General features: G+C 41.7%; 1 protein-coding gene across 4 annotated transcripts in view; it reads left to right on the top strand.

Annotated features, from left to right (window-relative positions):
* KIAA0319 (KIAA0319 ortholog) overlaps positions 1 to 12,233 on the top strand; it is a 41,005-nt gene that overhangs the window by 8,378 nt on the left and 20,394 nt on the right. For 2 of the 4 annotated variants that reach the window (XM_029913907.1, XM_029913905.1), the window contains exons 4-10: positions 45 to 142; positions 1,570 to 1,657; positions 2,797 to 2,889; positions 4,572 to 4,704; positions 6,956 to 7,184; positions 10,265 to 10,388; positions 11,985 to 12,117. In XM_029913907.1, coding sequence (XP_029769767.1) covers positions 45 to 142; positions 1,570 to 1,657; positions 2,797 to 2,889; positions 4,572 to 4,704; positions 6,956 to 7,184; positions 10,265 to 10,388; positions 11,985 to 12,117 — 898 coding nt within the window. Of the gene's footprint in view, positions 1 to 44; positions 143 to 1,569; positions 1,658 to 2,796; positions 2,890 to 4,571; positions 4,705 to 6,955; positions 7,185 to 10,264; positions 10,389 to 11,984; positions 12,136 to 12,233 lie in introns of all 4 variants that reach the window. The other 2 variants (XM_029913904.1, XM_029913902.1) reach the window with 1 other exon arrangement.

The following is a 12,233-nucleotide window of genomic DNA, read 5'->3' as shown; positions in this document are numbered from 1 at the left end:
TTGAAGGCAAGGCTAATAAGTACTGTACCATTTTTCACTCCCAGAAACAGCCTACAGCTATGAGTGGAGCTTGATCAGTCACCCTGCTGACTATGAGGGTGAAATGGAGCGGAAGCATACACGGACACTGAAACTCTCTCAAGTAAGCGAGATTGGGTCATTACAAAACCTAAACCTAATTTCCCCAATACTAATTTCCCCTACTATTACTCCTACCTTCTTGTCAACTGTCTGAAATGAGCTACTCTCATTACCACTTCAAAAGATATTTTTCCTCCTTTTAACTGAATTGGCTCGTTAGACTGACCTCACACTTGGTAAGGCAACTCACATCTTCTCATGTATTTATACCTGCTCCGTATTTTCCACGCCATGCATCTGATGAAGTGGGTTCTAGTCCACGAAAGCTTATGCCCAAATAAATTTGTTAGCCTCTAAGGTGCCACAAGGACTCCTCATTGTTTTCACTCTCATAACCGCTGCATGAGATTTTTTCAGTCTGCATTGGAGGCATCTTTGATGTGGTATGAGTACTTCAGTTGTGCTTCCCTCAGCATGTTATCAGATTGGCTTAAGGATTGTTGGTTTATAAATCAATTCTAACTGCTATCCAAAAAGCTACATCCTCAGCTAATGTGACTCAGCAGAGCTCTGCTGAAGACCGTGGAGCTGTTACATGTTCAGTTTACATCAGCTGAGGATCTGGCCTAACATTCCTCAACAGAAAGAAAAAGTTGGTGAGCTATAGCGTTAGAGTGAAATGGGACCGTCCTGTCCTTCTAATTTATATGTTATGCATCCCAGAGAAGTTTATTCTTGTTTTACTGACTGTTAAGGCTCCCGTGTTTCCTCTGCCCATGTCAGAGTCTTCACTAGGCATATAAAGTTTTTCAGCGGAGTCTGATGATCTTTTAGGGCAGGGGTTCTCAATCTTTTTCTTTCTGAGGCCCCCCCAACATGCTATTAAAAACACCACGGCCCACCTCTGCCACAACAACTGGTTTTCTGTATATCAAAGCCAGGGCCAGCATTAGGAAGTAGCAAGCAGGGCAACTGCCCTGGACCCCACACAACAAGGGGCCCTGTGAAGCTAAATTGCTCAGGCTTTGGCTTCAGCCCCGGATGGCGGGGCTTTGGCTTTCTGCCCTGGACCCCAGAGAGTCTAATGCTGGCGCTGCATGTTGGACCCCTTGAAATTTGCTCACTGCCCCCCAGGGGACCTCGGACCCCTGTTTGAGAACTGCTTTTTAGGGGAAAGTAAATGTGTCTTAAGTGGCTCCTTCTCAATCCCCACCACTGGGCAATGACCAGGTAGGGTGACCAGATGTCCCAATTTTATAGGGACAGTCCTGATATTTGGGGCTTTTTCTGATAACCCTCCCACCCCCATCCCGATTTTTCACGCTTGCTATCTGGTTACTCTATGACCAGCACACTTTGTGCATGCCTTTATAGATGGAGGCCTGGATTTCAAGTCACTTATTTACAGTCTGACGGGCAAATCTTTAAATGTTCAGATCTCTGTGAAATTCCTGCCTGTAACTGGAAACACTCTTTTCTATGCTTCAGCTGTCAGTAGGCCTCTATGCCTTCAAAGTGACCGTTTCTGGTGAAAACGCATTTGGAGAAGGATTTGTAAATGTCACTGTCAAACCAGGTAAATCAGTTTGCCAGAATAGTAACTAAATTTTTCAACACAAGGGCTCATTTACCACTTTTTTTTTTTTTTTTTAAAGCTTCGTTAGTGGGTTAAAAGAATAAGTAGTCTCCTAACCCCACACACACATTTGTATTCAGTCCCACACATTTCTTCAGGGAACTTTTTTTCTAAATTGAATTAAGTGCAGTGTGCAGAATCCCAAGCTGTTCCAGAGCTCCGTGCACCTATGGGGAGGGGCATTATTTCACCTGTCTGTCTCCCTGTAGACCCCGTTTCCCCCTCTCGCCCCCCAATAGTGAGCCACTGAAGGCTGTTGGGGGGCTGAACTGGCCCCTTCCACAAGTTAAAGCAGCCACAGCACTGATCTAACTTAGGCCATTTGGAACAGTCTCCAGCGAAGGACTGCTGGAGCACAGTGCACTCTGACATAACATCCTTTCCCCTGCTCTGCCCTACAGCGCCCCAGAAGGTACAGCAGGTATTCTAGAGCTGCCTGTGCTAGCTTTATGTCCCTAGGGCATTCCTCTACATCAAGGGAATTCCTGGATACTCCAATGGGGTGGCCTTAAATCCACTTTGTGTTGCTAGAGTGGCACACAGGGGACTTGGCCTGGGCTAAGGATCTGGACCAGTAGTGGTATATGAGCATATCATTCTTTCTCCTTAATCACTCGCAGTCCGGCTCCTAAATTTAAGGTTAGAGGGACTGTTGTTTTACAGACCTGCAATATGGCTCCAAAACTGCGTGGGTTACTTCATGTATCCAGCAAACTGCATTGCGACTCTCAAAATTTGCAGGAAATCAATTTTCTGGTAGTGTTAGACAATATATTGAGCAAAGCTGAGCGGCTTTCTCCTGTTTAATTATCTAGCTCATAGTTCTTTAAGAAAACACCATTTTAAGTGCTGATCTTTAGCTTCTCCTCATAGAAAATAATAGATTGTTAGGTGCAAAGTTTCTATCTGATTTCACACAAAACCTCCATTATTTTCCCCACTGCCTAAGCATTAATCTTCCTGCTCACTGATTGGATGTTGATTTGCCTATAGATTTGGCAGATAGCAATCTCAGCAGAACAGAGTTCTATGCACAGGTCTTCTTTAAACGTAGTTTTCTGTTCCTCTTTTTCACACAGCAGTCAGAGTAAACCAACCACCCGTAGCAGTTGCTTCCCCCAACGCACAGGAGGTGTCTTTGCCTACAACTTCTACCTTCATTGATGGCAGTCGTATGTACTGGGCAACTCTTTGTTTTTATGCTATGATCCTTATATAGAATTGTAATGTTGTTGTTTCTTATGGATGGTAAATTTAATTTATTACCACCATCTCCAACATATCATATAAGAGCCTCGGTACTATATGTTTATAACATTACATCCTCTATCTCTGTCCTGCTGATGAAATGACACTTGGTTATGATGTTTGTCAGGAAATTTGAGCCCCATTGTTTCTGTTCTAGTTTTTGTTTACCTTTTATTTTTTAAAAATATGAAAGCTTCGCTCTCTAGATCCATTTTCAAGTGGAAAGCAACATGGGCATAGATTTTGGCCTTAATTCTCCACCACTTTGCAGTCATTTATGCCTGGGAATGTGAGTGGGGAATGCTATCAAGTCAGCATTCATTCACTCTTACTGGTGGTAGTGTTTTACATTCACTTTGCACAGGGATAAGCTCCTGATTCACCTAGGTACTTAAGACATGCCCAACTTCAAGCATGTGAGTGGTCCCACTGAAGTCGATGGAACTACTCATGTGGTTAAAGTTAGGCATGTGTTTAAGTACCTTGCTGAATCAGGGCATATATGACTAAACAAGGTGCGTGGCAGGAGATAATCAGGCTGAACATATAAGATGTGAGGCTGAATGAAGTTCGTTATGGAATAATCCACTCTTGAGCTCTCACCCTTTTTCTTTCCTTCTGCTCTCTTCACCCACAGAAAGCTCAGGCAATCAGACTTCACATAATCCAAGTTGCATGGGGAGGTTGGGAAGATGAAATGCATCCTCCAATTTGGGGCCAGGGTGCAGCCCCCTCAGCTGCTTCTCCACTTAAGCAGTGTGTTGGGGGCCATTGGACCCACAGACATGCTAATCTCATAGCCTGTCCTTCCTCCAGTTCCTGTTGTCATCCGTCATGGCAATCTGTTCAGGGCCAGTATGGAAATCTCTCCATGTGACATAGGGGATGCTGAGACCTCTTCTACAACCGCTTTTCTAGCTGCTCTTACTCTTCACAGCTCCATATTGAGTTAAGCTTTCTGAAGGCTCCTGCCTGCCTTTGCTCCTTCTGCTTTGTGTTGAATATCACTCTTATTCTTCATCATCATCTGAACTGTTCTTTCTGTTTTTATTGGTGTTATTTAATCACCAACCCTTGGGCCCCAAACATGCAAACACTTCCACACTTGCTTAACTTTACATGCACAAGTAGTCCCATTGAACACACAAAAGCTAATGGAACTACTCGCATATTTTAAATTTTTAAGCAGGATTGAAGTTTAAATAGATAGCTACCCTAAATGCTGGAGTGGAATTACCTATGGTCTCTTTGGTATATTTTATCCTTTCATGATTTTTTTCCCCTTTTAAAATGGAATAAGGAATCTAACTATACCCCCTTCTAAATGTAATTGCTGTATTATACACTTGTTGCCATTTAAAAAAATCAACATTTACCTCAACATAACCAGGAGTTATCATATTCTAAGTATAGGGAAATACTGCTGTGTGTCAGATGTTGTGGTTTAATACCTGTCAGCAAATTGAGATTGCTCTGTGTATTCATGTGTGTGTGAACATGTCTGAAAAGATAAATATAGAAAACCAATTAAAGTTTCTTAGTATGAGAGTTTTTAATATTCATAGCGTTAATACCGGACTCTGGTATTTTTCTTTAATTGGTGTAGAAAGTAGAGATGACACTAAGATACTGAGCTACCACTGGGAGGAAATTAAAGGTCCCTTGAGAGAACAGAAGGCATCAGCTGACACGCCTGTTTTGCACTTGTCTAACCTTGTTCCCGGAAATTACACTTTCCGGTAAGTGGGCTGCTTTCCCTCCTCCTGTGTTTCAAGTCTCACATCATGATTTTAATTCAAGATTTTTTTTCTTTTTGTATGTCCTTCGGAGCAGGAACCAGCTTTTTGTTCTATTTGCACGGTGCCTGGCACACTGGGGTTCTGGTCCATGACTGGAGCCCTTAGGTGCTATGGTAAAACAAATAATAAAACAATATTCTTTGTGGTGATGTTTGCCTCCTCAAACAGAGGGCTATGTCTTTGGCTAATTATTCCCCTCAGTTTAGCTTGTTGCAGAATCTGAGAGAGTAGGATAATGCAGAAACACTTACACGGATTTCACACGACTGACATGTTGCAGCAAATCAAAATTTGCTTTGCAGCGTGGTGTTATGCAAAATGATACGTCAGAAACGCAACACCCCCCTGCCCCAATGTTTTCTATAATTGAGGAGAGACTGTTTTAATTATTTTTTATTCCACACGTTGGCAAGTGTCCTTGGTACCCATATGTAGTCAGCTGTTGTAGTCAGGCTCTAGAACTAACTGTAGACAGAATGAGATTAGGAGACTCATCACTGCAAAGCATTCTGGTGAGTCAATATTGCAAGAATCATTAACTTCTTCAGTAAAGCCTTTTCACTGTTACCATTTGCCTCCCAGCATAGCCTGCTGAAACTGGAGCCAATCCAGGTTTCTGTGCAACAGCAGAGATTGCCATTGTAATTCTGAGTGCTTGTTCAGTATGATAAACTCTCCATTTTCTAGCAACTTTTAGTTTAGGGCCCTGTCTTGCACTCCCTTTATAGGCAGAACTGTCATGGACTTCAACAGGTGATTTGCCCGCTAATGTGAGCCCTAAATTTAATATAAAATCAATTGTTATGAAATTGCTTCATAACATAACAGAACATCATTGCGGGGTTGGAACTTAGAGTTCACGTACATGTGTGTAAAGTGTGGTGCTCTATGCAAGCTTTGTGTGCTAATACTTGCTTTGACATATAGGTCCATATTGTGTTCTCAGTTATGCAGATGTAAGTCTGGAGCTGCTCTAAAGATTTCATGAGTTATTCCATATTCTCAGGGGTGTAAATGAGACTGGAAATTGACCCATTGCCCATATTGGGGATGCTTCTAGAATGCCTTCCGAATAAGGATCTTAAAGTGCTCTTCATACAATAATTAATTAAGTCTCAAAGGACCTATGTCAGGTGACCATTTATTATACGCATGTACAGGTGGGGAAACTGAAGTACAGAGACATTAAAGTGACTTGTCTAAGGTTACAAAGGCAATTTGTGGCAAAGCTGGGAATAGAACTCTGAGCGCCTACCTTCCAGTCCTTTTGCTTTCACTGCAAAACTATCCTTCCCCTCATGATAGAATCGCTTTATACTAGTTTTGCCCAATTTTGTGGAAAGCTTCAAAGTGCACTCCCTCTAAGTGTTCCGTTATGTACATTAGGTACACCCGAGCTCAGTTAAAGATGTGTTCTGATACCACAATGAGGAGCACGGTATAAATGCCTAAACCAGGTAGCTTTACCTCAGAATTTCATTCACTTGTAGATTTAGATCTCAATCGTAATTTAACGTATAATGGGATTTCCATTTTGTTTATTGTTAGCAGTAATATAACTTTATACTTCATTGTTTTGGTATTGTGACTTAGCCTCCATTGACATTGTCTTCAAAAAATTTGGAGGATGCTAAACCCCACTAAAGTAAATAATTTTAGTTCCACAAAGGAAAAAGAGGACACTATGAACGTTAATTACTTCACCTCTGCTGTGTCTGGTATCTAATTTCAGAACTTCTCAAACAATCTTTTCTTCAGTTATTAACAGGAATTAGATGGGGAGCTAAATCCTTGGGTTCTTACTCAGTAAGTGTTAGGAATTTGGGACTTGGGATGAAATATTGGCTCTGTTGAAGTCCATGGGAGCTTTGCCATTGGCTTAAATGGAGTCAAAATTTCACCTGTGGTCCAGAACAGGGAGAGTTTAAAAATTTCAGGTATATTTTCAGTATAGTGCAAGGCAATGTTTGAAAATCGTTGCTGCATCATTTACCTAAGACCTGGATTTCCTTTGTAGCAGTTGATCACATTAGAAACACTTTACATCCGGGTGGGAAAGTGCCCTTGACTTTGCTTTGTTTTAGGTGTTATTTTTGCCATCTCCTGTTGCAGGAGAAACATGGGCATCTGAACTCAGAACTTGGCAGAAATCCAAACTAATGGATTTTCAATATCCTCCTTCCTCCTGTAGGTTAACAGTAATTGATTCAGATGGAGCAGCTAACTCCACAATTGCATCTCTGACAGTCAACAAACCAGTGGATTACCCACCCATTGCCAACACAGGACCAAATCAGGCAATAACTTTGCCCCAAAACTTCATCACGCTGAATGGAAACCAGAGCAGTGATGATCATGAGATTGTCAGCTACGAGTGGTCGCTTAGCCCCAAAAGTAAAGGCAAAGTAGTAGCAATGCAGGTAAGCTTACTTCTTGTTTTATCTTTGCTTCTAATTTCAGCAAATAAATACCTAGAAATTGTCACTCACCACATTTGCTAGTTGTTATTTAAAACATATTGTTACTCCTTTTGACTCATGCAAAGTATGCAGTTCTTGTATTAAATTCTTTTTAGAGTCTGGAGATGTTGTTTTAATTTATTTTGGCCATGTTTGATTTCTGTGAGCAGCTCCATTATTTGTTCCCTCTTGGTTCAACCAGAATACCAGCTCCCAATTTCTCTCCTTGCATCCAGCTGTTAACAGCAGCATTATCCCTTCTGACTCAAGCATTCAGGGTCTTGCAAGTTGTTTCCATTAGGAGGAGAAATTGATGGTGGAGTCAGGTATTTCTTTGACACAATCCTGTTTATGTACAAAGAATGTATGCAAAGTCCTGTTTCCCTGAACACAGTAGGGACAGATCAGAGGACAGTTTCTTTGTTCACATTTCCAAATCTCTTTCCAGCCAGCACTCTGCCCACTCTCACTTGGCTTTTTTCCAGGGCCACATTGTAAGGTGACAAGTCATCCCTGAACTAGAGTCTGATTAAGCCACATACACTGACAGGGCAGGCTCCAACTTTTTTGCCACCCCAAGCGGCGAAGAGGGGGAAAAAAATAAAAAAAATAAAGCCGCGATCGGTGGCACTTCGGCGGCTGCTCTATCGTGCCGCTTCATTCTTCAGCGGCAATTTGGCAGCTGGTCCTTCCCTCTGAGAGGGACTGAGGGACCCGACGCCGAATTGACGCCGGAGAACCGGACGTGCCGCTGCTTTCCATTGGCCGCCCCAAACACCTGCTTCCTGCGCTGGTGCCTGGAGCCGGCCCTGTGTACTAATGAGTCATTCCGTTGCTAGGCTCCAGCCAGTCCACAAGCCAGGAACTGGCCTGGTGACTTTCAGGGCAGGTATATATGCCTCACAGGAGGAACAGTAGCTCAGTCTGCTCAATGTCACTCCAGGGCTTAGAACTCTCCCCTACCTGCCTTAGTCTGCTCCAGCCATGGCCTTGCTCCAGCCCTGTTCCTAGTCCTGTTCCAGCCATGGTCTTGCTCCATCCCCATTGTGGTTTCTGACACACATTACCAGTGCTTCCCTTGCTGGCTGCTTTTCCCACAGAGAGAGGAGGCTTCACCAAACAGTACCCAGCCCCCTATGTTTGCATTCAGTCCCCAGGGAAACCCCTCCACCTACATAGATCAGCTTCTGACCAGCCTGGCATGTGGCCTATCGTTTGCGTGGTGGATCCTATTGTTTCAGCTCTCTTACTCCAAAAATAAGCTTAACTGCTTATTACATTTGTCACGAATAGAATACAGCTTTTAGATCCATCAGCTTCAGTCCCTCAACATTCATCATAACAGTATCTTCCGCTCTCAGTAAAATTGTACAGTCGTATTAAAGTTAAGCCAATTTACTCTATTAATTTTTATGGCTGTTTCCCTTTTAAGAACTCACTTTAATGAAAATTATCCAGGGCTTTTTGCACTCTGCAAGGCCACGGCTCTTAACTCTGCAGTGAGTTGACTTAATTAATTTCCAGAGCAGCTGAACCACAGAAGCCACTTTTGTAGGATACGTGGGCTTGTCCATGTTGAAAATGAGGATGCTTCAGAGCTTGCCTACACTGTTTTTGTATCACTATAATCATATTAGTTTAGAAACTGATTATAATTAAATTGGTACAAACCCTTCATATGGACTGAGTTATTCCCAGTCATATAAGCAGCTTTCTACTGCTATAACTGTTCATAATAGAAGGTTGCACTGATTTTTAGCTATATTGATTTCTAAATTGATTCAGTGGTACAGAAACTGTGCAGACAAGCTCTAAGTCTGAGAAATTGGGTGTCTGTACAACCTGTAACTATAGCTCTGGGAGTTACTACAGCCCAAAGCAACTCCCCTGTGTGAATGGGACACTGGCTTAATATGTCTAATGGGCTCATCAATTAGCTGATGCTAAAATGCGAGGGCATGTTACAATTTCTGCTCAAGAACTGGGAATAGTCTTCGTGGCTACAAAGCTGAGGATGTGAGGACTGTTGCATTTGCCAGTAGCTGATTTTTAGTACAGAAACGAGCTCTGGTTAATTCATAATAAAAATTACACTTTAGATTAGTTTTAAATGACATCTTTATTCAAAGACATAGGTGGTGCTGCATCATAATTTGCTATGGTATGCATTGTTATGATGCCACAAATGATCACTTATTAACATGGTGGTTGGGAGGTGAGCTATAATGGGCCCTTTACACACTTATATTTAAATATCGGATTACCATTAATTGTGTGGTGGGCATTATGAGAGAGTACCTGATGGGCAATTTACCTCTAGGACCAAATCCGATCCTACTAAAGTCAGTGACATAACTTATTATGATATTAGTGATATTAACTTCAGTGGGTCCAGGATTTGGGCCTTCTGTATTCTAAATATTTTCTTTGTCTTCTAGTGAAAATATCAATAATATACAATAAACAATATAATGTTATAAGATGTCTTACTGATATGAAATAGATACCCAAACCTATATTATCTTCCCAATATGAATGCAATCAGATCTGTTTTCGCATTTTATTGACATTTTAGTTAAACTATGCGTTCATATTAACTGAGAGAAGCTGTTCTTTTTACACATATTACATTTAAACAGCTTCGCCGTGTTTAAATAAAAGGACATATCCTCAAGGAAATGAAACAAGTTGTAATAATGATCATAATTTAACTTGTTAATTATGAACGTAAATGTCACATGTGCGCCACAAGAAATTATTGTTGTTCATTGCCATTGTTTTGAAAACAATCAGCAATTATAGCAAAATAAGAAATTTAAATTTGACTACAAATGAATTACTGCTGTTTGCATACGCGAGTCTGAATAGTGTACCTGAAATTTGCTTTTAAATCTATTTTTCCCTTGAGACACATTTGAGCAGACAAAATGTTTATTGTTGTTAGTTGGCTACTATACTAAGTTGTATTGTTTAGACCATTTTGTACCTTTTTCTTTTTCTTTCTTCATCTCCTATAATCCTCTGTTTTACCTAATGACTAGGGAGTGCGGACTCCATACCTCCAGTTATCTGCAATGCAGGAAGGAGATTATACATTTCAGCTGACTATTACAGACTCAGCAAGACAGCGGTCCACAGCTGAGGTCACTGTGATTGTACAACATGGTAGGTAGACTGGAAACAGCTTTAGCTTTGTAGCTGATACATCAGCATCATAATTACAGCTGTTCTTGAAGGCCCTGCTTACCTGAGTCACTTCTGCATTGAATCTCTCAGCTGGCAGACAGAGTATCCAATGGTTGCTGCATCAAAGACTCTCTTGCTTTTTCTTTTAAAGGTGAACAGCAAAGTAAAAAATAAAAATATACTACAGCACGTCTGTCTGTGCTGAAAGCTCCCACTAAGCAGACTGCATAAGGCAATCAGCACAACTGACTTTTGGAAAGTTGAAATGCAGTTCTGTACTGAATTTCCTGCACAGCCAGCCCGCTTAGCGAGGTCATTCGGCACATAAATCAGTGCTTCACTCAATTTTCGTTTTGCTCTGCAGTTCACCTTCAGGATTCCTTTTTGTGGTTTGAATTCTCAATAGGCTTGCTTGATAAGTGTTGCTGGAAAACTGCACTAGGAATGTTCAAAGATTTCCCCTTTCAAATTATCTTCTGGATTTGAAGCTGACTGGTGGACACCCCAAATGGTCTAGGTCTCATCAGATTTTCATGAAGGTTTTCTCTGGGTAATGCGTTTGCCAGACTCTAGGCCCCAGCGAGGTGGAAGGGTCCCAGAGTTTGGGCTGTAACCTGAGCCCAAATGTTGGCATCAGAATTAAACAGCCTCATAGACGGAACCACGTGAGCCCAAGTTAGCTGGCACAGGCCAGCTGCAGGCTTTTAATTGCCATGTAGACATACCCCGAGAGTAGAGTTCTGTGCAGATGACCACGCTGCAGTAAAGCTCTACTATAGCTGTTTACTGCAGTGATCAGGAACACAAATCCCAAATGCAGCCCATGTCTGTGCCTTTAAAATTGAAAAATTTGGTCTAAGGATGATCCAATATCCTGGGGAATGGGATCGTGACTGTGACGTAACGGTAACAGCAAGGATTGAAAGGAGAATCGTATGGAAACCCATTTCCATATTAAATCCTCAGCTGGCGTAAATTGGCATAACTCCATTGAAGTCCAAAGCATTTTGCTGATTAAGATCTGGCTCAAGATTCCTTCTTTTATAATCAAGGGCCATATTCATGTTAGTGGAAGTCAGTGGACTTCCACAGGGCTGGATGAATCTGACCCCACATGACCACTAGGAGCATATTTAAGTGGAACACAGATAAAGTACGAAAAAATACCTGACGCTGATGGGGGCAAAGCATTTTTAAATGTTGTATATGAGAAGATGCAAAAGCTCTTTAAGTGTGATTGTGCCAGGAAAAGTGACTGTAAAAATGACACTGGGGAGGAGGGAGGAGAACTCCACATGCCCTGCCCCATTCTGAGCACTCCCTTAAATGCCAGACAGAATCTGTCCCACTGTAGGGTTTCTGCAGAACTACTTACTAACACCCTGGAGGAACTTGCAGACTCTTTTATAAACCAGACCCTGGGGATCCTTGCCTCTATATTCTTTGAGCAAGTGTGCGCAGCTTATCATATAAAATCGAAATCTCTGTATTCATTAAAAATGGCCCCAGTGATTGATAACCCCCACAAGTGACTGATTAGGAAATATGTTGTATTTTTAAAAAATATTTTTACAGAAAATAACAGTCCTCCAGTAGCGGTGGCTGGTCCAGACAAGGAATTAACATTTCCAGTAGAAAGCACTACACTGGACGGAAGCAAAAGTCATGATGACCAAGGCATTGTTTTCTATCACTGGGAAAATATCAGGTATCTAGTAAAAATGAGGTTAGTCCAATTGCTTGGCTGAAAGAGTATCCAACCCTATTATAAGGGAGATGCAAGACTGAGAATAGCTTTGGGGTTCATGCTGCTTTGCTTGGCGG

The sequence above is a fragment of the Terrapene carolina genome, unplaced genomic scaffold (genome assembly GCF_002925995.2).
Source record: "Terrapene carolina triunguis isolate 2854851 unplaced genomic scaffold, T_m_triunguis-2.0 Scaffold58, whole genome shotgun sequence".
Classification (NCBI taxonomy): Eukaryota; Metazoa; Chordata; order Testudines; family Emydidae; genus Terrapene; species Terrapene triunguis.
This window is presented reverse-complemented; position numbering and strand designations above follow the sequence as displayed.